The sequence below is a fragment of the Trichosurus vulpecula genome, chromosome 1 (genome assembly GCF_011100635.1).
Source record: "Trichosurus vulpecula isolate mTriVul1 chromosome 1, mTriVul1.pri, whole genome shotgun sequence".
In the NCBI taxonomy this organism is placed as follows: domain Eukaryota; kingdom Metazoa; phylum Chordata; class Mammalia; order Diprotodontia; family Phalangeridae; genus Trichosurus; species Trichosurus vulpecula.
Window position 1 is genome coordinate 434,779,575 of NC_050573.1, and position 23,154 is coordinate 434,802,728.

The following is a 23,154-nucleotide window of genomic DNA, read 5'->3' on the forward strand; positions in this document are numbered from 1 at the left end:
TGCTGAGAGAGATGTCAAAAAAAAATACCAAAACCCACCATTTTCAATCATGCAAGCCATAGAAAGCCAGAGTCTTCTCTGGAACAAGTTGTAGCAAGCCAGATGCTTCTTTGAAAGCAGGCTGCTCTGTGTTCCATCGGCTGGCGAACAGAACAGGAAACAGACTCGATGAGCGGTAGCTTTCATTTGAAATCATAGATCGATCTTTGCTCCTGTGAGATAGCTTCTCTCTCACGACCCTCTTGACCAATCTGGAAATGTGTCAGGAGTATTGATGAGAAGTGAATTCTGGTCTTTTATACTCATGCTGTATGGGCTGTGGGTGAAAGAAGGAAAAACCCCTAGACCTTAGATTTCAAGATGCTGTGTGTATGTTCAGATACAGATATTTAACTTTTTTGAATTACTGTATTATACCAGTGCTATGCTGCTCTGTACCAAAACATACCAAGGGTTAAACAAGAGAGTCTGGTTACTTAGAATGGTCCCGTTAACCAAAGTGAAATTTAGGGAGAACTAGGAATTTGTGTTTTGCTAATTTTAATTTATGTTGAGAATTAAAAATTATAAACTTGTCTTGAAAAATAGAGCACACCGGTAGAAGGTGTTTCAAGCTTCCTACCTGCCATTTAGCCTCTCGGCCTCAGTTTCCTTACTTGTAGAATGGGTATGGAATAACGCCTTTATGACATTGTTTTGAAGATCAGATGAAATGGTGCTTTTCAGATTTTAAAGCACTGTACAAATGTTGGCTGTTGAGAGATAGCAGGGTATAATGGTAAAAGCTGAACCTTTGCCTCGTTTATAAAATGAGGGGGTGGACTTGGTGGCCCCTAAGATCCTTTCCACCTCCTAAGTCTGTTCTGCAGTAACATGACAATCTTACTTTCATTATAAAAAATGTCATTTTCCTGTAGGTAGTTCACATGTTCAACTCTTGGTTGGGTTGCATTAATACTGTGCCTCTCTATAGGGGGTATCCTTACACACAGATCCAGTGCCTTCCCATGCAGAATTAGCTGTAGTGGATTTATATTTGGGTCTATGAATTTATCGTGTGGTATTTATGGGAGAGGCCCTAGCACATAGGAAGAGTTAGGCTGCTGTGTAAATTGAATAGCTCTTTAAATAATTTTGATCCCTAACTTAACTAAAAATACAGCAATTAAATTGTGCCTGTATTCATAATCCCTATTTAAAGCAGCTTTATGACAAAGGTGTGTACCTGTTCTTAGCATTAGGTGAAGAAATATCACAATAGGATTAGCTCAGTCATTTGTATCGAAGAATAATAAATAAAGCCATTTATGTTGGCTAGAATATCACAGGAGGGCTGATACTTAAAAGTGGAAGCTATTGGAGCAGGCTTTCCAGAATGCTACAAGCAAGAAGTTCTCAAAGTCTAGCTTCTATAAGGTTCCCCAAACACCTTGACCAATCTGGAAATGTGAGAGGAGTATTGAAATAAAGTAAATGCTGGTCTTTTATACTTATGGTGTACATGCTGTGGGTGTAGGAAGAACAAACCCCAAACATTAGATTCTGAGGCCCTGGAGGTGTATTCTGATACAGATATTTAACCACATAGCTTTATTATATTCTCGTTGGGGAATACTCTCACATGTGCAGCAGAGGTGTGCAAACAGTTTCTGAGATTGGTTGGCTTTGCACACTGCCCATGCGGGAGATGGCTGGACCTCTGTTACGGGGCTGTGACCAACCAGATCATAAAAGATTGACTGCTGCTTGACTAGCATTTGTCCTGGCGTTGGAAGTAGGATACACACAAGTGCTTGGGCCCTGATATTTAGGAGTGCAGTCTAGTAGAAAAGACAAGTCCAGAAAATGTATGAAAGCTAGCAAATGATACAAAATAGTCCATAATTAGGGGATAAACTGTATGAAAATGGGAGTTTTCTCTATAGGAATTCAGAGATGAGGGAGACACATGAGGAGTGCATTGAGCTGGGCCTTGAAGCTCGGCATAGGATTTTCCTAAGGGAAGGGACAGAATCATTGAAAAGTTCTGGGATGTTAAAGAGTCAATGTGAAAGAATAATCAGCCATTCAGTACTTTTACTCTGGCGAGAGTATACTCCCAATCACGATGCTGGTAACTGATAAAAACATTTTGTTCGGCAGTAAAGTGGTTAGCAGTATTGTTTCTTATGTTAGAGGGTTAAAAAAAACAACAACAATAAACCTGTTATTTCCTTATTTCAAATGTGTTGTGGTCATAGAAGTGTTAGCGCTGACAGAGACATTAGAGACCATCTAATTCAGTCCCTTCATTTTTACAGTGACATGCCCCAAATCATACATGTAGAGCTGGGACTAGTCCAATGGGACTTTTCCCCGTGCTGCATTGGATTTACTTTTCTTCTCCTTTCCCACTATCAGCCTTAATCTAGACTTAGACTTCATTATCTCATGCTTATGTTACTCAAGGATACTTTTAGTAAAAGATCTGTCAAATCCCACTCAAATCTCTCCTGCAAAATTCTGCCAACCACAACTTCTTTAAACGCTGTTTTCATCGTTAGTATTGTATTGCTGTCCTTCCTGTAGGATCTACGTGGCTCCCACTGCCTCCTGAGTTAGGTCCAGATTTCTAAGATCATCATCCTGACTACCCAAGCGCATCCATGTGTCCAGTGATAATTATAACGTCACACAAGTATTAAATTTATTATTGTTGCTGCTGCTATTTGTGGTGCTTTACTATATGCAGAACACTTTATGTACGTCATCAGGTAGTGTGAAATAGTGGAGAGAGTACCGAGTTTGGAATTCGGGGGGGACCCGGCTTCAAATTTGGTTTTGCCACTTAGAAGCTGTGAGATTAAACAGGTCACTTGACTTTTCTGGGCTTTGGTTTGCTCACTTGTAAAACAAAGGGATTGGACTAGATGGCACAGAAAGCCTTTTCCATCTCTAAATCTACGGTCCTAGGTTATTCGATCCTCCCAACCATCTGGTGAAGCGTAGATACTATATAAAGGATCGCTACATTCCTGTTTTTCTTGTTGTTGTTCGGTCGTGACTGACTCTTCATGACCTCATTTGTCATTTTCTTGGCAGATACTAGAGTGCTTTGCCACTTCCTTCTCTAGTTCATTTGACAGATGAGGAAACTGAGGCAAACAGGGTTAAGTGACTTGACCGGGGTCACACAACTAGGAAGTGTCTGAGGCCAAATTTGAACCCAGGAAGATGAGGCCTGACTTCAGGACCAGTGCTCTGTGCACTATGGTGCCACCTACCTGCTCACATCCCCATTTTACAAAAGAGGAAACTACAACTCATGAGTTAAAGAGAGTTGGCCATAGGTGTTCAGTGTCAGAGGCAGGATTTGATCACACATCTTTTTAATCAAATCCAGAACTCAGTTTGTACTACTCTAGGTTGCTTTTCCATATGCATCTTCCTCCTGTCAAATCAATTTCTTTGCCCCACCTGCTTCCGCCTCCGTGCCTTTCTTTGAGCTGTAACAGGCACATAGAGCGCCATGCCTGCAGTCAGGGAGACCTAAGTTCAAATCTGGATTCAGACACCAGTTCGTGTGACTCTGGGCAAGCCACTTAACCCTGTTTGCCTCAGTTTCCTTAACTATAAAACAGGGCGGTAATAGTGGCTTCTAGGGTTGTTGTGAGGCTCAAATGAGATGATATTCGTAAAGTGCTTAGCACAGCATATTGTAGATGCTATAGAAATGCTTATTCCATTCTTCTTCCTCCTTTCATCTAGTCGCCATGGGATCACAGGATTCCCAGGATCACATCCTACATTGCTTTTATACCTCTCCCAGCATGCAGCATGGTGCTTGTTGGGGGCTGATAAACTGTTGCTTCCTCCTCTCATTGGAAAGCCCCTGGTACTCTTTTCTGACACTCCTAGATTAGTGGTATATTCATTTGAAGTAATAATTTTTTGTAGCTTATCCTCTTTAGAACCACAGTTTTACTAAAGCTTAGTTTCTCCAAAGATTTCAGTGGCTTAGAATAGGACTTGTCATAAGGATATTGACAAATGTTCTTGGTATAGTCAGAGATACTAAAGTGGAATAATTGAAGTATGAAATTGTACCTTTAAGTCACATGAGGAAAATTTTAAAATTGTCCTTGCCTCCCACCTCCCCCCCCCCCAGCCCCTTTCCAACTGACAAGGTTAATTTTTAACTTCCAATATAATACAGTACATTCAGGTTGAACCTGCTGCATAAATCCTATTAAATGCCCTGGGTTTGATTTTCAAGCAAGCTTATAAAAGCAAGCCCTAGAGCAGAGGGAATGGCCTTTCAAGAATTTTTTCTGTTTCCTAATGCTCTGTTGGACCTAACCTTTGATATAACATGGGAGGGCTGACTGCTTTCAAAGGAGAGAAAGGGAACTTTAAAAAAAATCTGTGTCCTAGTTGGTCGGGAGGAAAGAACAGAGAGGAAGGCCCTGCCACGTTCTGCTGCAAATAAAAAGAATATAGTTGTGCTTTGTACAAGACAGAGGAGAATAATGATGCCAGTTTGTCTTAGCAAAACTCTCTCTCTCCTCTCTTTTTTCTTCTCGCTCTTCTCTCTCTCTCCCCCCCTTCCTTCCCCCCTTCTCTTCTCTCTTTCTCAGGTTTACTGGTAAATTTTACTTTTGGTTTGTCTGTGCAGGCTTTTCCTCTTCCTCTGAAAGTGACAGGAGGTTAGAAGAAAGTGGCCTGGGAGGGAGGAGTCATCATTGTACCATCAGGTGACAGGCGGACTTTTTTTTTTTTCCCTGTGGCCCAATAAATAGTAATCTCTGTGGAAAGGGAGGAACTTTTAAGTTGATAGGCCCTTCTTAAGTCTAGCTCTTATGCAAATAGATACCAGCCTGCATTTATGACTACAGCTTGTAAATTGAGGGCATGCTCCAGCTCCTTTTGAGGGAGGGGCGGTGTGGAGCAGTGGGAAAAGAGTCTTGAACTCAGAGTTTTTGTTGGCTTTGGTTCAAATGCTGGCCCTGCTCTTTACTACCTAAGTAACCTTGAGGGAGTCACTCATTTCTATGGGTCTCCATCTCCTCGTCTATAAGATGAGGGAGTTGGCATGGGTCCCTTCTGGTTCATTCATCCTCAGACCTTTTTACTTCTTTCTTGTGGGTATAAACAGGCAGAAGGGGCTAGGAATTCCCCCTTTGGCTGACTTGGAGGAAGAGTGGAGCCAGACAGTGGCAATAGATTTTGTCAGAGAGGCAACAGCACAGCAGATAAGAGTGCCGGTTTTGGGAAGACCTGAATTCAAATATAGCCTTAGACACTTATAATTGTGTGACCCTGGTAGAGTCACTTAACCTCTGTTTCCTCATTTGTAAAATGGAGGTAGTAATAGCACCTGTTTCCCATGGTTGTTTCAAAGATAAAAGGAGATGATATTTATAATGCTCTTCGAAATCCTGATAGTGCTATTTTAATGCTAGAATTATGATTAGCAACTAGTTAAGCGCCAATCATAAAAAGCAACAAGTTTATATAATAAAAGAACTTTCAGTTCCCAGCAATTATCTGAAGAGCATTGATATGTTGTCAGATTTAAAGGACTGAAAGAATTTTGGCATTATATGGAAGCTTTTTTTAGATTAGTAGCTTAAATGTTTGCCTTTTTTCATGTTTGCCTCTAAAAACATTTTTAAAAATTTATGCGTGTTTAGAAGATTTATGTAGTAGTTATTTTGCTGCCTATTTGTTACAAACAGATTTTTAGTAGTGTTCTCAGGTTCATGGAAGCAGGGTGATTCTTTGTCTTGAGTATACCTGTCGGGAAGTGAATTGCTAATGTTTTGGGTTTGCCTCTTAAACTAGATCTTGTAAAATATTTGGGAGATGAAGGTTGATGTGCATTTCATTTTTTTAAGACCTGATAATGCGAGCAAGTTTTATGGATATGTTAAGTTTTATCAAGATGACTATGTGTTTTGGACCCCATATACTAAATAATAAAATGCATGCATTAGCCTTAGGAAATATTCCTGCTGCCATTTTGTTGGTTGTTAGATAATCAGTCTATGGCGTTTGTGTTCACTGTGTGGTAATAAGTGATTCTCATAGTGAATCACATTGAGTTAAGTAAACTCTTCGTTTACTTGAAAATTCGACTTAACTAGGCATGGTCTTAGAGATCAAATTTACTTTCAGGAAACTTTCAGGAAAGTTACACAACTTCTCTGTTTTGCCAGCAGAGGGTGCTCTTTTTTAAGCTATTATGAGTGTAGCCTTTTTTTTTTTCAATAGTATTCATCAAAGGGAAGGATGCATTGAGAAGTGATTTATCTCATATTTTCAGCAATATCATAGCATCTGCATGGATAACAGAGAATTCATGAAGAAATTGTGTAAGCAAACTGTTTCCAAATATGTATTATAAGGCTTGTCTCTCCCAGTAACTGGGAAGAGATCCTGTCTGGTGGATAATTTGATTTTGAAACATAATCAATATCTTGGTTGATTTGGGAAGTAATTTAATCTTGTAAGTTTTTCATTTGATTGAAGTGAGAATTCTTTAGGCGTGATAACTCTTACGAGTAGAAAAGAGGTTTCTAAATTGATGAGATTTAGAAAGACAAATGGCAACTATCAGTGCAACAGTATCTGAGCCGGCAAATGCTTAACTAGCATTATTTTTAATCTATGCCTTTTTGTTGGAAAAGTTGGATTTTTGTGGGCTAGTCCATAGAGTGATGCTTCCTAAGTCATTCTTGAATGTCAAAACATTTTAGCTGTTTGACCAGAGTACCCCATTCATTATGAGAGTAGTTCTAAAAAGCATATTTTCTGTGTTTGTATCTGTTAATTCTATGTCAGGACAGGGCTGTGTTTGCTCTTAGCACTCTGATCACTCAGTGCAGTGCTGGATTGCTTTCAGTGATGGCTGTTATTACAACAAGCACAGGATAGAAAGCAGGAAAGTGTCAGGTGGATGGAGGTTTTAGCTTCTTTGCATGTGGCTAAAAGTACTTAATGACAATTTCTCTTGTAGCTTGGTTTTGACTCCCTCCTCCCCACCCCCTTTCTGTGGAGAATGGAGGTGGTATAGATTCTCTTACTGCTCTCACAACATCCACAGAGGTATCTGCAACTGATAGCCGTGGTACCTCTGGTCAGTCAGGTGAATGTGCCTCATGTTAACAGCGTAGCTTAGACTTTTTTCATGGCTCACTTCTTCCCTATAACTTCCTTACATGCAGGAAATGAAAACATCCTCCGGGATGATTTGACCCCAATGTCTTCCCCATCCTATCCTTTGCCCTGTGTGGCCATCAGATAAACACAATGTAGACACACCTCTTAATTATTAGAAAATGGTGTGGCAATTTAACTGTCAGGCAAAATCAACCTCATAGGAATGACTGCAAAGAAGTTTCCACATGGTCATGAAATACTCTATTCATGCCTAGTAATAATAGCCTTACTGAGGAACCCTCCCTTACAAATATTTTGGAATCTGTATTTTTAATCCGTCCCCTGCCAGTGCTATTTAAATGGACTCAGCCCCGGATGGAGCTGCTTCATAAGGGTCTTCAGATTGCACCTGTAGTAGCGGGTTCCATATAAGTGTGGAGGAGGAGGAGAGGAGGAGGTGGCCAAGAGAATTGTGAGCCAGTTACTCTGTATGTGCCTGGGTTGTTCTGAGAGGTTCAGAACTTTACAAGGAAAGCTTTGATTCTATTTTTTGCTGAACTAGCTCAACCACTTCCTGTGTTTGGCTCCTCATAGTGCCTTGCTTGACTGCCGGTTACTTTAGTCCTGCAGCCAGTTACAGAGCTTATTTTAGGTCTGCTTACAATGGCCTTCTCTCTCATGTGCTCGGCTAAAACGAGAAAGTTAGCCCTGCGTTGGCCACTTGTTAGCTGATGACAACTTTTACTTTGACTCTGGCTTTTCCCTCCCCCCACCTGAAATCCCTAGCTCAGCAAATATTTGAACCTGCCCAAGTTAATCATGAAGCTGAGATCTTTATCTGAGAGAGACGTGCCAGCGACTGAGTTTTTTTTCCACAGTACAGTACTGAAATTGAGTTTGCTTTTTAATGATGAGCCAGATAGAAGTAGATCTCCTCGGACTGCACTGAGATTGCATCTGTTCAGAGCAGAGCAGGAGGAGGGCTCCGCTTTTCTGTCTACATGTTTCAGTCGTTTCCTAGTGGATTTTATGGAACGTTAATTGAAAGCTGTAGAATTCCTCTTCAGGAAAACTTTTCTACCTCTCCCCTCAATTGGTCCACACAGGATTGGAACCAATTCATGATCTGGTTGGGGAAGGCCTGGGGGCTTTTTATATTTTCTTGGTGGAAAAATAGCTTTGTAGATTTTTCATATTGGTGGATCCAGGAATTTCAGAGGAAAACATTTGCAATGCATAACTTACAAAGTAAGTTGTTTCTAATTTGTCTTCTCCCCCCCTTCCGCCCCCCCCCCCAACCCCACCCCCTTGGATTTCACTCTCCTGAAAAGCATGAGATTTCCTCCCTTAGGATGTTGCTGGTGCTTATAGATTTTGTGAGTTGGGTGGAGGTTTGAGCTGTAGAATGGGGGTGGATTAGAGTAGTTTTTGTGAGTGTGTGTGGAGGGACAGGAGGGAAAGGCTGTCTTTGGATTGGAAGAGAAGGAAGGAGGTAATTACATTGTGCTTGGTTAGAAGTTGTTCCTAAGCCAGGTCCTAGGGAGGCAGTGGAAAATCACCTGTCTCTCTGTCCTCCCTGTACTGGCTTGCCATATGGTATCACAGCAAGCTAGACTGGTTTGGGTTAAGTGCTAACCTGATTGTACAAGTGTAGCTGTCCAGAGTTGGCTAACTAAAAAGTTGTAAAGAAATTGCTTTGAAAGTGTTGTTTTAATTTTTCTTTTGGGGGCCAGTACGGTGTCTTATTTGTAACCTTAAAAAGGGGAGGGGGAGGTTTACAAGCCTTATATTAAGCAAAAAGACTGTTACTTAGCACAGGCATTCTCAGCCCCTCTGTCTTTTGTAGGTGTCTTCATCTCTCTAAGTACCTTTTTATTGTATACAAATAAAATTTGGAGGTGTAATCTGTAGAATGGGGTGGGGGGAATACACACATATAGTACAAGTACATGCACATACTTCAATGGCTTTGTCCATAGTGTCCATTTAGTCTGTGACCAGATTGGATGAAAATCCTAAGAATAAATTTCAGTGCCATCTGTACTCTTCATATTGTCTTTAAAAAAATGCATGATATACAATTTAAAAAAATAATGCAGGCATTTTTTCAAGGACTGTGCTAACTTGCATAGCTGTGCAAATAAGCACCATTTGTCTTGGGAGAGTTGTTTCTTCTTTCTTTAGAATACATTGAATTTGATAGATCCGATTCATAGTGGGGATTTATATAGGCCTCACAGTAGGGTCAGCTGTGTCATGAGATAATTCAGTGGGGCTGAAATTGATCATAGAGGTACATGAAATCCATGTCTTAACTCTAAATACTGATGAGATGATATGTTGGTCTCCAAAAGGAGACACTGGAGGGATAGTACAGTGAGTAAAAAATGTGATGAGATTTTCTACTCTATGGAAAAATTAGTAGCAGAGTAACTGTAATGATGGAAATAGGGGTGAGGAATAATTTGTAGCTATACCGTAGTCTCTGCATTGTGATGGATAAACCATCTGTGTTTGGAGAGGCATATTAAATTACCCAGTTTTGTTCCATTTTATTACTTTAGTTCTCATTAAGCATTGACAATTACGTTTGCCCTCTCTGTCAATTTTCACTTTCATGCCTGTTTCATTCTTTCGCGGCGGGGGGGGGGGGGGGGGGGGGGGGGGGGGGGGCGCGGGGAGGGCATACAATTATATTTAGCTTTAAAATATTTCAGAGAGGGGAAGGGTTTTCTGTGCAATCTAATAAAAAAAAATACCTCTGATGTAGTGGTCCATTTTAAGGTCTCTGGGCTTAAATCACCCAAGTGAATTAAGTAAGAATAAAATCTGCATATCCTTCAGTTTTTAGAATTCTTGGACTTACTGTTGTTAGTATTTTGTTACTTCAGGAATATAAACTCTACCTTAAGTGTAGAATTTTGACATCTTTGTAAGATTTTGAAACCAAGAAATGACCTGGCTATCTGTAAACCCAGATGCACTAGGGAAAGGAAAAAAAAAAGAAAAAAAAAAAACCTACGTGCTGCAGCATATCAGCTTTTGTCAACCTGCCAACAGTGGAACGTACCATGCTGCAAGGAATCGTAAAAATGAATTAGAAAACTCCATGCTGGGAGGGAACCGTCCTCTTCAACACCTTTTGAGTAGATGAGCTTGCATACATTGCAGTCCTGTTAAATGTACAGTCTCCCCGAGACTGAAATAGTGTTAAGATTAGTATAGAACAAAAATGATGAAGCAGGAGGGGTCTGGTGACATTATTCTGACTTGATTGGCTGGGGTGTATGATGTAATAGGTTACAGTGCAGCCCCTTATAGGTTTTAAAATGAATTCCAAGACACCATTACAAAGAGAGCCTGACTCTTTTCTTATAACTGAGCTTAACCAGGGACACTCTTATACAAATGTACAATACTGTTTGGAATATGGAAGACCTGGATATAGACTGTTCTAAGACAGATATACATTGTGGCACAGACTTGATGTTTTACATAGAAATGGATCCTCCAGGTAATACTGCAGTGTATGATTGTGTGTGGAGGGCTAGTTCATGTTAGTCTTTTGACAGCTGCTGTCAGATGTCCTCTTTAGATTTCTAGTCTTGATTTCTTTCTTTCTTTCTCTTTTTTTCACAGATTAAAATGAGTTGGAACATAATAGAAATTTAAGAAATTGTTAGTTTTCATGTGAGGAGCCAGGATATTATGATAAATAGCTATTATTACTTAGATTGAGGTGAATTAAATTCAGACTTTATAGTTCTGCCTTTTGTTATTTTTAATTCATTGCTGCTTGGGTCATGTTGTTATAGTACGTTGTTTTGTGGTTAAAATGTTGCATCCTTTTTGCTTCTGATCTTCGGGGTGGGGGGCAGGAGGTAGAACGTGAAGGAAAGCACTGGTACTTTGCAGTGATAACACATTACCGTGTACTTTTAGCAAGAGCATTTACAATAAGACAATGCTTACAACTCAGTTCCTGGCCTTGAAACTATTCTAAGTCAAATACGAAGCTTTACTTGCTCTTGTTCATTTTAAGGTGTTGTAAAAACAGGAGTTGGGCTTACATTTATTATTCTTTAATTTTTATGAAACATTAATTTATCTACACAAAGAGCTGTAGAATTATTCTTAAATAAAACCATTAAAAGAAGCTTTAAAACTTGAAACTTAAACCCCCTCCCCTAATTCAGGATTCATTTTGATTTTTTTTGAAATCTCCCCCCCACTTCCAAATCCTGATTCCAGCTTTGTCCTTCCCCCTCCCTCCTTTCCCCAGCTAGTAATTCAGAAGTGCTGCAGTATCTTCCTTGGCACCCGCTAGTGTATGTATGCTGCTTTGACATTGAGAAAGGGGGATGTGGTTTTTAATTAGTCTTGGCATTTGGAACACAATTTATTCAGCAGAATATTATGCTTAACACTAAGGATATTTAGGTCACAGATGGGTTTCTTAAAGTGGTTTTTGGCAGATCAGTGTACAGAATACTAAGGATCAGAGAAACCTAATTCCTCTTCCTGAAACATACTGCTAGAGATGGGCTGTTTTTATTACCACAACAGCATTTGTGAAAGAGAGCAACCAAATTTCTCCTTGATAATTAAATAGGAAGAGGAAATTAAGCCAGACCATTCGATTCCTCATGGTCATATGTTGATGATCTTATAATTGATGGAATGAAACAGACACCAATTTTATTATAAGGAAATTGGAAAATGTATTTTATTTTGAATTTTTGTCACTTGTCCGACTCAGTTTATCATACTTTGAATTCTTTTGATCCGTACTTTGAAACATAGTACTCTGTCTCTTTTCAATAAAAATGCTCGAGGTGTTTTCAGGAATTGCTATTTTCAGGGACTCTATTTCCCAGTTTAATTCTTTGCATACACTGTAATGTCATTTGTCCTGAAAATGATAGGCATAGTTTTTATTCTGGACTTATACTTGGGAGTGAAAATAAACTTTGTCCCCCACCTCCATCCTTTACAGCACTGCCTCCTAAGCCACCCAAACCTACTACTGTAACACCTAACAACGGTATGAATAACAATATGTCCTTACAAGATGCTGAGTGGTACTGGGGAGACATCTCAAGGTAAGACAGTAGCACAAGTGATTGTATATGTCCCATTTATGTTTCACATTATTACGAACAGGAAAACTACCAGCTTGCCAGGGTCCATTCTCAAGATAGCTCCCAACATAAACATGAAGCATAGTTGGCTCTGTTCCAGAGATGACCAAAAAAAGTCACTGGGACTTGAGAAGCAATGAGGGCCTGATGCCTTATGAAATTAAATACTTTTAGAGCTTTATTATTGTCTGACATGCCTAGGAAGAGCTTAAATTAAAAGGGCAGTGCCTAGAGACAGAGTGAAAAGTCAGACCTTCTGCTTAAGAGCAAAACTTGCGAGATTTAATCCTCTCATTTCTACCAAAAATGAACACTGGTTTTGAAAGCCTGAATCATGATAGAGGAGCTGCTTCCTAGCCATGTCAATTGTTCAGAGATGTTAGAATAGTTAGAAAGAACTTACTGCAAGGATTATAGCAGCGAGACTGTTGAGTACATTTTTATCTTTCATGTTGATGTGCTTGCTTTTACAGAGACATTTAAGTGAGAGGGGGAAAAAATTGCAGTGTCTAAATAAAACACAGAATAGAGAGATTTAGTCTAGAAAGAAAAAAAATTACAGTTGTGAAATCAGAACAGCTATGTCACAGAAGTGAGCATCTATTCTTGTTACTCTTCTTTTTACTTCAGGGAAGAAGTAAATGAAAAGCTTCGAGATACAGCAGATGGTACCTTTTTGGTTCGAGATGCATCCACCAAGATGCACGGTGACTATACTCTTACACTTAGGTAAGGCTGCATGTAGTTGAGCTCAGCACTTAGGCTGACTTGGAAACACTTTCCTAGATAGGAAAAGTTGCACTTTGGAGATTAATATGGTCTTTTCCTATTTTGTTCGCAGGAAAGGAGGAAATAACAAATTAATCAAAATATTTCACCGAGATGGGAAATATGGCTTTTCTGACCCGTTGACCTTCAGCTCCGTGGTCGAGCTGATCAACCACTACCGGAATGAATCTCTAGCTCAGTATAATCCCAAACTGGATGTGAAATTGCTTTATCCAGTATCCAAGTACCAACAGGTAAATGACTCCAGTTAATGATTACACTTTGACAAGACATTGCTTGCAAATCACTGAAATATTTCAAAGTATAGCAAAAAAAAAATTGTAGTACAATTTTATTTGTAATCATCCTTGAACGTTTTATAATTGAGAATGGCCTTTCCTTCTTAAAAATAGTTAAATGAAATTTTGCATGTTCCTATATGGTTTTTTTTAATAAGGACCAAATTTTCTTAAGTTATGACTTTAATAATAAATTTAGTGTGCAAAATATTAACTCAATTAAAAAATTTTTAATCTAATCTCTTTTCTAGGATCAAGTAGTAAAAGAAGATAATATTGAAGCTGTAGGAAAGAAATTACATGAATATAACACTCAATTCCAAGAAAAAAGCAGAGAATATGATAGATTATATGAAGATTATACCCGTACATCTCAGGTAAGTTATTCCTAGAGCAGCCAGATTTCAACTTGAGAATTCTTGGTTATTGGATTTTAAGCTGGTCACCAACTGGCAAGCACTGGCTTTGGGAGTCAGAGGGCATAGGTTTGGCTTCAAGCTCAGTCACTCACTAGCTGTGTGATACTGAACAAATTAATCCACCTCTCTGGGCCTCAGTTTTCTTATCTGTAAAGTGAAGGGTCTGAACTAGCTGACATCCAAGACTTAACGATACTCCTATGATCCTATATACTTCTTTAAAAAAAAAAAAGGGAAAAGAAAAAAGAGAAACAAAAACCTGAGGAGTAAATTGTGTGTGTATAATGTAACTATTTGTAACAACATATACTTGATATTTCCATGATCCTAGTGACATATTTATCTTAAAAAACTAAGGAGCAAGTGTATAATATATGCATAATATATAGTTTAAAACATGATAAATGTGATTATACAATATATAAAAATCTATATTTGTCCTCTTTTTTTTAAGATAAATATATCACTAAGATCATAGGTATACTAATTAAGAAATGGAAGTCATCTTGTCATCCATTTGAAGTTATATATTGGGGTGTGTGTGTGTATGTGTGTATCCACCCATCCCAAAGGGTTCTCTGAGATTGGTTTCCCCCACTTCCCTCTTCACAAACCCTTCTCTGAGGCAGACAGTAGGAGGTGGGGAAAGACATGAATGCCATAAGATACTGATTCACAATGGGATAGCCTTTAAAAAAGATGACCACTGAAGGAAGTGCTACAGGGGTCTTCTTCCTTCCCAAGTTCTATAGAAGCAGCACAGGTGTGTGGTGTGTTGATTTCATTGATTTGAACACTGCTTATAAAACTATCTTGCCTGTGCTGAGTCCTTGACTCCAACAAAAACTGTCAGTGTTTTCTGTGTTTAGTGAACTGTGTTAGATGGGAGCTAGATACAAAGTTTAGCTAAGACAGAGTTCTTGCCAGAATGAAGTTTGCAATAGTTTTTGTTCAGTCGTTTCAGTCATGCCTGACTCTTCGTGACCCCATTTGGGGTTTCCTTGGCAAAGATACTGGAGTTGTCTGCTGTTTCCTTCTCTAGCTCATTTTACAAATGAGGAAACTGAAGCAAACAGTGTTAAGTGACTTGCCCAGAATCACATAGGTAAGAGTCTGAGGCAAGATTTGAATTCAGGTCTTCCTGGTTCCAGGCCCAGCACTCCAGCTTGCAATATACCACTCAGATTAATGAAGCCAGTCAATCCTTTTGTCTGTGTTTTGCTACTGAAAGGAAATTGTCTGCTTCATCTGAAGCATTGAGTCTTATTTCAAAAAACTCAAATTCCATTGCAGGAAATCCAAATGAAAAGAACAGCTATTGAAGCATTTAATGAAACAATAAAGATATTTGAAGAACAGTGCCAAACCCAGGAACGGTACAGCAAAGAATACATAGAAAAGTTTAAACGTGAAGGAAATGAAAAAGAAATACAAAGGTCAGTGGGCAATTAAAGGGTTAATATTTCTTTTTGGTCAGAGGTCCCTGAGCCCTTCTGTTAATCTCCAGAAGTTCCAGCCAGCTTTCTCTGTGGCATATAGTTTAGAAATGGAACAGGGGTACTGAGGACTGTGAGGTCCTTTATGCAGGTGGGGTGAAGATTGTTATCAACTTATGGAAACCCCATATGATGAGCCCACTGTCTGACAAGCCTGTTTCTTCCCTCCAGGATTATGCATAATTATGAAAAGTTAAAGTCTCGAATCAGTGAAATTGTGGATAGTAGACGAAGGTTAGAGGAGGATTTGAAGAAGCAAGCAGCTGAGTATCGAGAGATTGACAAACGGATGAACAGCATTAAGCCAGATCTCATTCAACTGAGGAAGACAAGGGACCAATACTTGATGTAAGAGAATTGAATTGAAAGCTAACTAAGTGAGCTATTTGTAGGTGATGTGTTTTATAGAATTATATCCTGACCTTGATTTTTAAATTGTTTTTTTTTAAATTATAGGTGGTTGACTCAAAAAGGTGTCCGACAAAAGAAGTTGAATGAATGGCTGGGCAATGAAAATACAGAAGAGTAAGTATATATTGACAACAGGGATATTGTCAAGAAATTTCTTAGCTCTGGGTGGAGGCCATAGGCAGTCGGGCTTAAAACAGTAACTTAGGCATTTACAAGGCTACAAAACAGTGGGCAAATTATTTTCATTTCTCTACTGAACAGAGAGCTCAGATCTTTAATTGGTTCTTGAGGGTTCTTCAGGCCCTTGGAACACAGATTTAGGATATATATAAATTAGAGATAAGGGATAATAGATTTAGCATACCATAAAGGACCATAGGAATCATCTAGTCCAACCCACTCATTTTACAAGGGAAGAAACTGAGGCCCAGTTTTTTCTGTCAATGAAGCAGACAGAAATTAAGTGACTTGCCCTAGGTCATACATACATTAAATGTCAGGACCAGGATTCCTACCCAGTTCCTCTGATTCCAAATTCAGTGCTTTCTAGATGGTGAAGTGGATAGAGTACTGCACCTGGGAGATAAGAAGACCTGAGTTCAGATGTAGCCTTCTCCACTTTCCTCAGTTGTAAAATGAGAATAAACCCCTACCTCCCAAGGTTGTTGTGAGCATCAAATGAGACAGTATTTGTACCTTATGTTTGCATAGTTCCTTTCATTTCTCAAAGCACTTTTGATTTGCTTTATTAGATGTCTCTTTTCTGGGGTAGCTGGGAATTAGTTTGGAACAGCCTCCAAGATAAACTAGTAAACCCTCCCCCATTTATATAGAACCCAACTAGACAGAAAGTTTAAGTAACTGGCATTTTTCCCCCCTCCCCCCTATAAAATGATCATGTATATTCATAATGGCGACTGTGAAGAAAGTGCAGAGATCCAAAAGGGCTTTCTGAAATCATCAGAGGAAAAATTATGTTCTGTCTGTGTTTAGGGTTGTTTTCATTCTTTGAAAACTGATGATATTGTGAACAAACAGTAGTTTACTGTACTCATTTTTTGCCGTCGGGATTGTATGTGGAATTCTTTGGTAGTAGGCACCACACCAATGGTTATCTGGCAGTGGGGTGTTCAGGGGGCATCTAAGATAGTAACTGATGCCGTTTCAGGATCTGTAGTGGTTGACCATTCCAAAATAAGAATGATAAGGATTTTCAGTCAAATCCTTCTCTTGCCCTACAACGTGAGACTGGCCTGATCCTTAAATGTGGCCAAGGCTAACCTCAGACCGGAGCAAAAGGAAAGCTTTAATCTGAGAAGGTGGGTCACCATTAGAGTTCCGGATTTGGCTTCAGAGCACCTGGGTTCAAGTTGACTCTGCTACCTATGTGACCTTGGGCAAGTCATTTAAAGCCCGTTGGGCCTCAGTTTCCCTATCTGTTAAAACAAGAGGTGGGATTAGTGGGTCCCCTAAGATTCCTTTCCACTTCACATCTCTGATCCTGTTTTGTGGATGTGGGAAGGACATCTACAAACGGTCATGATGGGTTCCCTTCACGAATTAGCAGAGTGACCAAGAATCTATGCTAATGTTCACCTTACACATAAACAACCCCTTCTGTTTCTGTGCAGCCAATATTCAATGGTGGAAGATGACGAGGACTTGCCGCACCATGATGAGAGGACGTGGAACGTGGGAAGCAGCAACCGAAGCAAAGCAGAGAACCTCTTGCGTGGCAAACGGGACGGTACCTTCCTGGTCCGAGAGAGCAGCAAACAGGGCTGTTTTGCTTGTTCAGTAGTGTATGTATTTCCAGTGAATTTTATTTTATTCTAGACTCTTCTCGAGGGCAGTGTCTGTTTAATCAGTGAAAACTTCCGGAGGCTCTCTGTGCGACAATCTGTATTAGATGTTGCTAGGGATCAGAGGAATAAAGAAGGCACGGTCTCTGTCTTTGAGGGGTTGACCCGCAGAATCCAAGGGTACCAGCGTAGGGAGGCACTGGCAGTTGATATTGGGCATTGGTCAACAGAGAAGACTCATTGATATTCTGGCGAGTCGAGGATGCATTCCCTTCATTTTAGTCTATTTTGAGGATGTCTTTTCGATAGCTTGAAAAATAAACTTGAATTTGCTAACAATACTTCTGAGAGGTACGGGTTAGCTTAGCAGGAAGGCTGGTGAAGACGGTGACAAAGAGACCATCTTCTACATAAACACATCTTCTCGTAGGGGGTAGGGTTGGAAGAGAACTTTGAGCAAGGACTGTGAATGGGAGGATGAGGTTTTCAAAGTATTTTTCCATACGTCATTTCATTTTAGCTTAACCACAAGGCAGTGAGTGGTTGAGTATTAACAGGGATTATCCCCATTTACAGCGGAGAAGCGACATGACTTTCTCATGGCTACATGATTCATTAGTTTCCAGTGGAATCTGAACCCAGGTTTTCCTGATTCTGAGTTCAAGCCATTTCTACTGGGTCATCAGCAATAATAGCTAATATTTATAGAGCACCTACTGTGTGCCAGGCACTGTGCTAAGCGCTTTACAGTTATTATCTCATTTGATCTTCATAATAACCCTAGGAGGCAGGTGCTAGTATTATCATCCCCATTTCAGTGGTGAGGAAACTGAGGCAAACAAGTGACTTGCCCAGGTTCACACAGCTAGTTACACGTCTGAGGCTGGATTTGAACTCCGGTCTCCCTGACTTCAGGCCTGACACTCTCTACATTGTACCACCTAGCTGGTTTAACATCAGACACTAATAGTTTAAAGTAGGCACTAAGCTGTTTAGTAAAGGAGAGGATTTGGGGGGAGAGGATGGTACATACCATGTTAATTTAGAGAAGTCCATAACCTTTAGCCAATTTTTTTTTTAAATCTCTTCTTTTTTCCTGCTCTGTAATTGCAAAGTTAAGTCTTTCCTAAACTCAGACCTCAGAATAACGTTTCCCTTTCCTCCTCTCCTTTCTAGGGTGGATGGTGAAGTAAAGCACTGTGTGATAAACAAGACACCGACGGGGTATGGATTTGCAGAGCCATATAACTTGTACAACTCTCTGAAAGAGCTGGTGCTACATTACCAACACACATCCCTTGTCCAGCACAACGACTCTCTCAACGTCACCCTAGCCTACCCAGTCAATGCACAGCAGAGGCGATGAAGAGCTCCTCCTGTCTCTTTACCTAAAGTTCCACGACACTGAGGCCTCTGGAAAGCAAAGGGCTCCCCCCCTCCCCTCCTCAGCCTAACCTGTGATTATGAGCTGCAGAAACAAAGCTGTCTGTCTTCAGATAGGACTAGAGCTTTCTTCGGGGGAAAAAAAAGGATGTGGGGGGAGAATGCAGCCTTGTGCTGTGACCGTTTTTAATCCGGAGTGTTTTTTTTTTTGTTATTTGTTTGTTTTATTTAAAAAAAAACACGAAGAGGAGAAAAAATGCTAAATCTCTGCCTGCAGGGACATAGAGGCCTTTAACTAACATGGTGCTTGTTTACGCTTTCTGAAGCTTTACCAGCCTGACGTTTGGACTGTGTGGACCTAGGGGCCGGCAGGGCTCAGCAGCCCTGCTATGAGAATCGATCGGTCCAGCCTGGATTGGATTTTGGCAAGCCACTGTGCTTGGTGGATCCAGACACACAGCACTGTGGATTATTTCATTTTTCTGATGAATGAATGAATGAGTGAATATGTAGCAGAAAGACACTTCCACTTACAAGGGACACTTTAAGAAGGACGCTTTAAGAAAACTTTGGTTTCGTGTCTGTTCAGAGGAATTGCTGTAGTAGCCAATTTCCAGGAAGTGTTTTGTTTAGACTTTAAAACAAAACAAAAAAAAAGGAAAAAAAAACACCACCACCACCAAACTACCCAGTTTGGAGAAATCAAGTTTGGAGAAACAAGACTTTAAATGAAATACAGTATATATATATATATATACATATATATATATATAATATGTACATAATATTGGATGACTAACTATCAAATAGATAGCTCCTATCAAAACCAAACAAGCTTCTCTTTTCTTTGTTTTGCTGAAGGCTAAATCCTTAGTGCTATGCAATTCTTCCTTTTCATTAAGTTGTATTTCAATTTTAAATGTACCTTCAGAATAAGCTCCCCCTCTTCCGGGTTTTGTTGCTTGAAAATGTTGTTTCCCCTGATTTTTTATTAATATTCATTTTGTTATTTTTTTTTAAAGAAAGAAATGTACAGGTTGCCAGTAAAAATTGGCTTCAGAATTAAAACTATGAAATATTTTACAATTTTCCTTGTACAGAATACTTGGCTGTTAGCCCAAGGTTAAAAAGTTCATAACAGATTTTTGGACTAAATGTTTTGTTGGGCAGTGCCTGATAAGCTTCAAAGCTGCTTTATTCAATAAAAAAATATATGAATATTACAAAGTATCATTGAAGTCCAACAATATTGTTTTGAGACTCTCTTAAAAATACGGTACCTGGCAATGTTTATTTGAAAGAACATTGTAAGCTTCTTGTGTTTGGTGGAGTGGGGTAGAAAGGGGAGAGATGGGAGAGGAGGGAAGGGTAATTTGCACCTTCTCCTTCCCTTAATGATTTCAGAGAACAAATGACGTAATTTGTTTTAGTCTTTTCCAAACCATTTTGATTTATTACTCATAGTCAATTAAATGATAGTCTAACCGATCACTGTAACCCTCAAGCTTCACCCAGCTGGTCAGATATTTCAGTTTTTAGGAAGGATGGTTTTCTGTTACTCATAGAGAAATACTCAAGTTTTTTTGGACACCTATTTATGGTCAATTAAAGGTGAGCCTTTGTGATCGAGAGGGGTATGATTGTTGGAAAGTTAGGATTCCCATTTTCTAAAACAATGAGAAGGAAAGGCAGGTTCTAAAAAGCATTTTGACTGTGGCAGCACCAGGTATATTCCAGCTGACCATTTTTTCGGGTACAAGAACCAAAGATGTGTCATCTTCATCGCCCACACTGCATCAGTGGTATGACCATTCCAGAAGTCTTGTCACTGCCCTTTCCTGTTCATCCAGATAATTGTGTCTTACTTTGTAGGAGGGAATAGGAATGGTCCAGTAGAGTTATCCTTCCAATTTTAGGCTAGGCAGAGGTATATTTTCCTTCATTTACATATGCAAAATCTATTTTGATTAATAGGATTTGTATATGTACTGAGAGGAATAAATCCTAGTAGATTCTCTGGTCACTGTCCAAACTAATTAACACAAGAGTCTGGAGACATCATTTTAACTTTGGACGTGCTCTTAAGAGATTGGTTTAATTCATGTACACTTCATTTGCCTTTCCACTTCTGCTTCTGTGAAGATTTTTTTAGTTGCTTTTGGAAACCAGCAATTGACTTCATTTTCTGCGGAATGTTTTATCTCTCAAACTGAAACCTTTCACATATGTAAGTTTGCTCTTAAGTCCAGAACTGTCAGTCCAAAAATTTAAGTGAATTTTTCTGAGCTACACAAAACTATTTATCATTTCCTTCTCCTCTCCAGACGGATCAGAATTCATCTGGACTAAATTCTTTACCAATGTTACTTTATGACCAGTTTGGGGGAGATAGGGTTGGGTAAGGTCTCGTGTGGCACAAAAATAGAGCAATTAGTGTATAGTAGTGAAACTAGCTTTCGTTGCAACCCGGATGTAGTAAGTGAAATTCCATGTTGTTTCAAGTAATAAAGACAGATCAGAGATGAATTACATTCCGTAGGCAAACACACATAAACAAAATTGCTGTTTTCACTTTTTTAAGAATTTTTCTCAGTATGATACCAATGGAGATGTTGGTATTCCAACATTTGCCTTCCTTGTAGCTAACGAGCACACTTGCAGAAGTTTTTATTATCATATTATTAAATAACGAGGCAGAATTCACAGCAACATATCATAGCAAGTTATGCCATGTATACGGTATTGCAGCCCTGCTGAATGCCTCTGTGGTTGCTGAGTAGCATGCCCATCATAGTTGTACTTCCAGACATTTCACCAGCATTCTGCAGTGTCCTTTCAGTGAAATCCAACAGTTGTTGCTAACCAAAACCAAATTGAAGCTTCCTGTAGACATTAGTGGACAATACATATATTAGAGCTACTTCTGAGAACTGTTTTATCCACCTAATTTTTCCCATCTGTGTGATATCCCTAAAAAGAAAAGCTAAAAACTAAGGTACAAAGATGCTATCGCAGGGCTGTAGGAATGGGAACACTGGCCCTCATTCTGATTACACAGGAAGGAAAGAGAGATCATAAGTACATGTAAAAACAGAAAAGCATGTTTTTGAAATCATCTTACAACTTAGACTTGAGACCCATATATATATATATATATATATAAATAGTTATATAGATATATATTCACATATGTGCATGGACTGTGTTTTCAGTGCACCTTTCAGCAAAAAACAAATACACAATCGTTTCGTTCATTCAAGCACATAACCATCCAAACTTCTGAGAACAATTTTTTGTGTATGTGTGTGTTTTTTAAAGGTTGTGTTAGTTTTGTTTTACAATGGTGAAAACTGTTTGCAAGTGAAATGGGAAATACAGTAATTCTCTGACTTTTTTTTTCCCTTTTGAAAAAAAGTAACTCCTTGCAGGCCGGTCTGGATGACTCTCAACTGAGAAATCCTTGTCTAAGTGTGTAGAGTCAAAATGTGTCATTGTGAGCTGTTGCTGTGGGGAATCAGTGGCTTTGTTTTGTAGCTGGTTATGAGTTATTGTGCTTGGGATGTCCTACTGATGTCCCTCCTTGGGAGGGACTCATTGCTGGTTGTAACAACTGTGCTTTTGTTATGCATGGTATCCAAGTCAGTTAGGAAGTAGACCCTGGTAGGTGTGCAGGTTCAGGGTCATTTAAGAGAGGGGCAGTTCAAAGCACAATGCCTCCCATGGGACAAAGTTCCAAAATGTCAAATTTTTCTAAAGATAAAACCTCCAGCTTTTGGGGGTGGGGATAGAGTTGTTATCCTAGGTGAGAATGGGGTTAGGGTCAATTGGAAAGAATATCCATGTTACTGTTACACTTGTCACCATGAGAGAGAGCATTATCTGCCCAGGATGCTGCTATTTAATTTTTTAAAAAAAATTAAAATTCATTTTTCTTGTTACTTTGTTTAAAAAGCTTTGTTCAATGTTTTTTACAAAAAAATATATATTGTTAAAATAAAGTTGGTCTTTGACGAGAGGGAGGATATGGTGGTCAGTTGTAATTTTGCCTTTACAAGGTAATGGGGGGGTGCTGGGGAAGTGTACCTCCTTGAAATTTTGTTCAAGCTCTAGATTCAATGGCTCTGTGTCTCGTTGTTTTAAGTTGCTTTTGATGCATTGTATTAGGTCTTCAAAAAGAATAAAAGTTGTTTTGAAACTTAATTTTGAATTGAGACTTATATGATCACTTTATAAGGACTTCCTAAAATAGCTCTTTATACTTTTAGGTAACCTATATGTGGCTGAATTTGTAATAA

The 23,154-nt window shown here is 39.3% G+C and overlaps 1 protein-coding gene across 5 annotated transcripts in view; it reads left to right on the top strand.

Annotated features, from left to right (window-relative positions):
* PIK3R1 (phosphoinositide-3-kinase regulatory subunit 1) overlaps window positions 1-23,059 on the top strand; it is a 98,991-nt gene extending 75,932 nt beyond the window's left edge. For 3 of the 5 annotated variants that reach the window (XM_036762391.1, XM_036762397.1, XM_036762404.1), the window contains 9 exons: window positions 12,137-12,242; window positions 12,912-13,010; window positions 13,123-13,303; window positions 13,600-13,725; window positions 15,061-15,203; window positions 15,435-15,611; window positions 15,720-15,788; window positions 17,306-17,476; window positions 18,653-23,059. In XM_036762391.1, coding sequence (XP_036618286.1) covers window positions 12,137-12,242; window positions 12,912-13,010; window positions 13,123-13,303; window positions 13,600-13,725; window positions 15,061-15,203; window positions 15,435-15,611; window positions 15,720-15,788; window positions 17,306-17,476; window positions 18,653-18,842 — 1,262 coding nt within the window. In that variant the 3' untranslated portion in view covers window positions 18,843-23,059. Of the gene's footprint in view, window positions 1-8,006; window positions 8,389-10,499; window positions 10,655-12,136; window positions 12,243-12,911; window positions 13,011-13,122; window positions 13,304-13,599; window positions 13,726-15,060; window positions 15,204-15,434; window positions 15,612-15,719; window positions 15,789-17,305; window positions 17,477-18,652 lie in introns of those variants that run through there. The other 2 variants (XM_036762411.1, XM_036762416.1) reach the window with 2 other exon arrangements.
* Window positions 23,060-23,154: the final 95 nt, after the last annotated feature.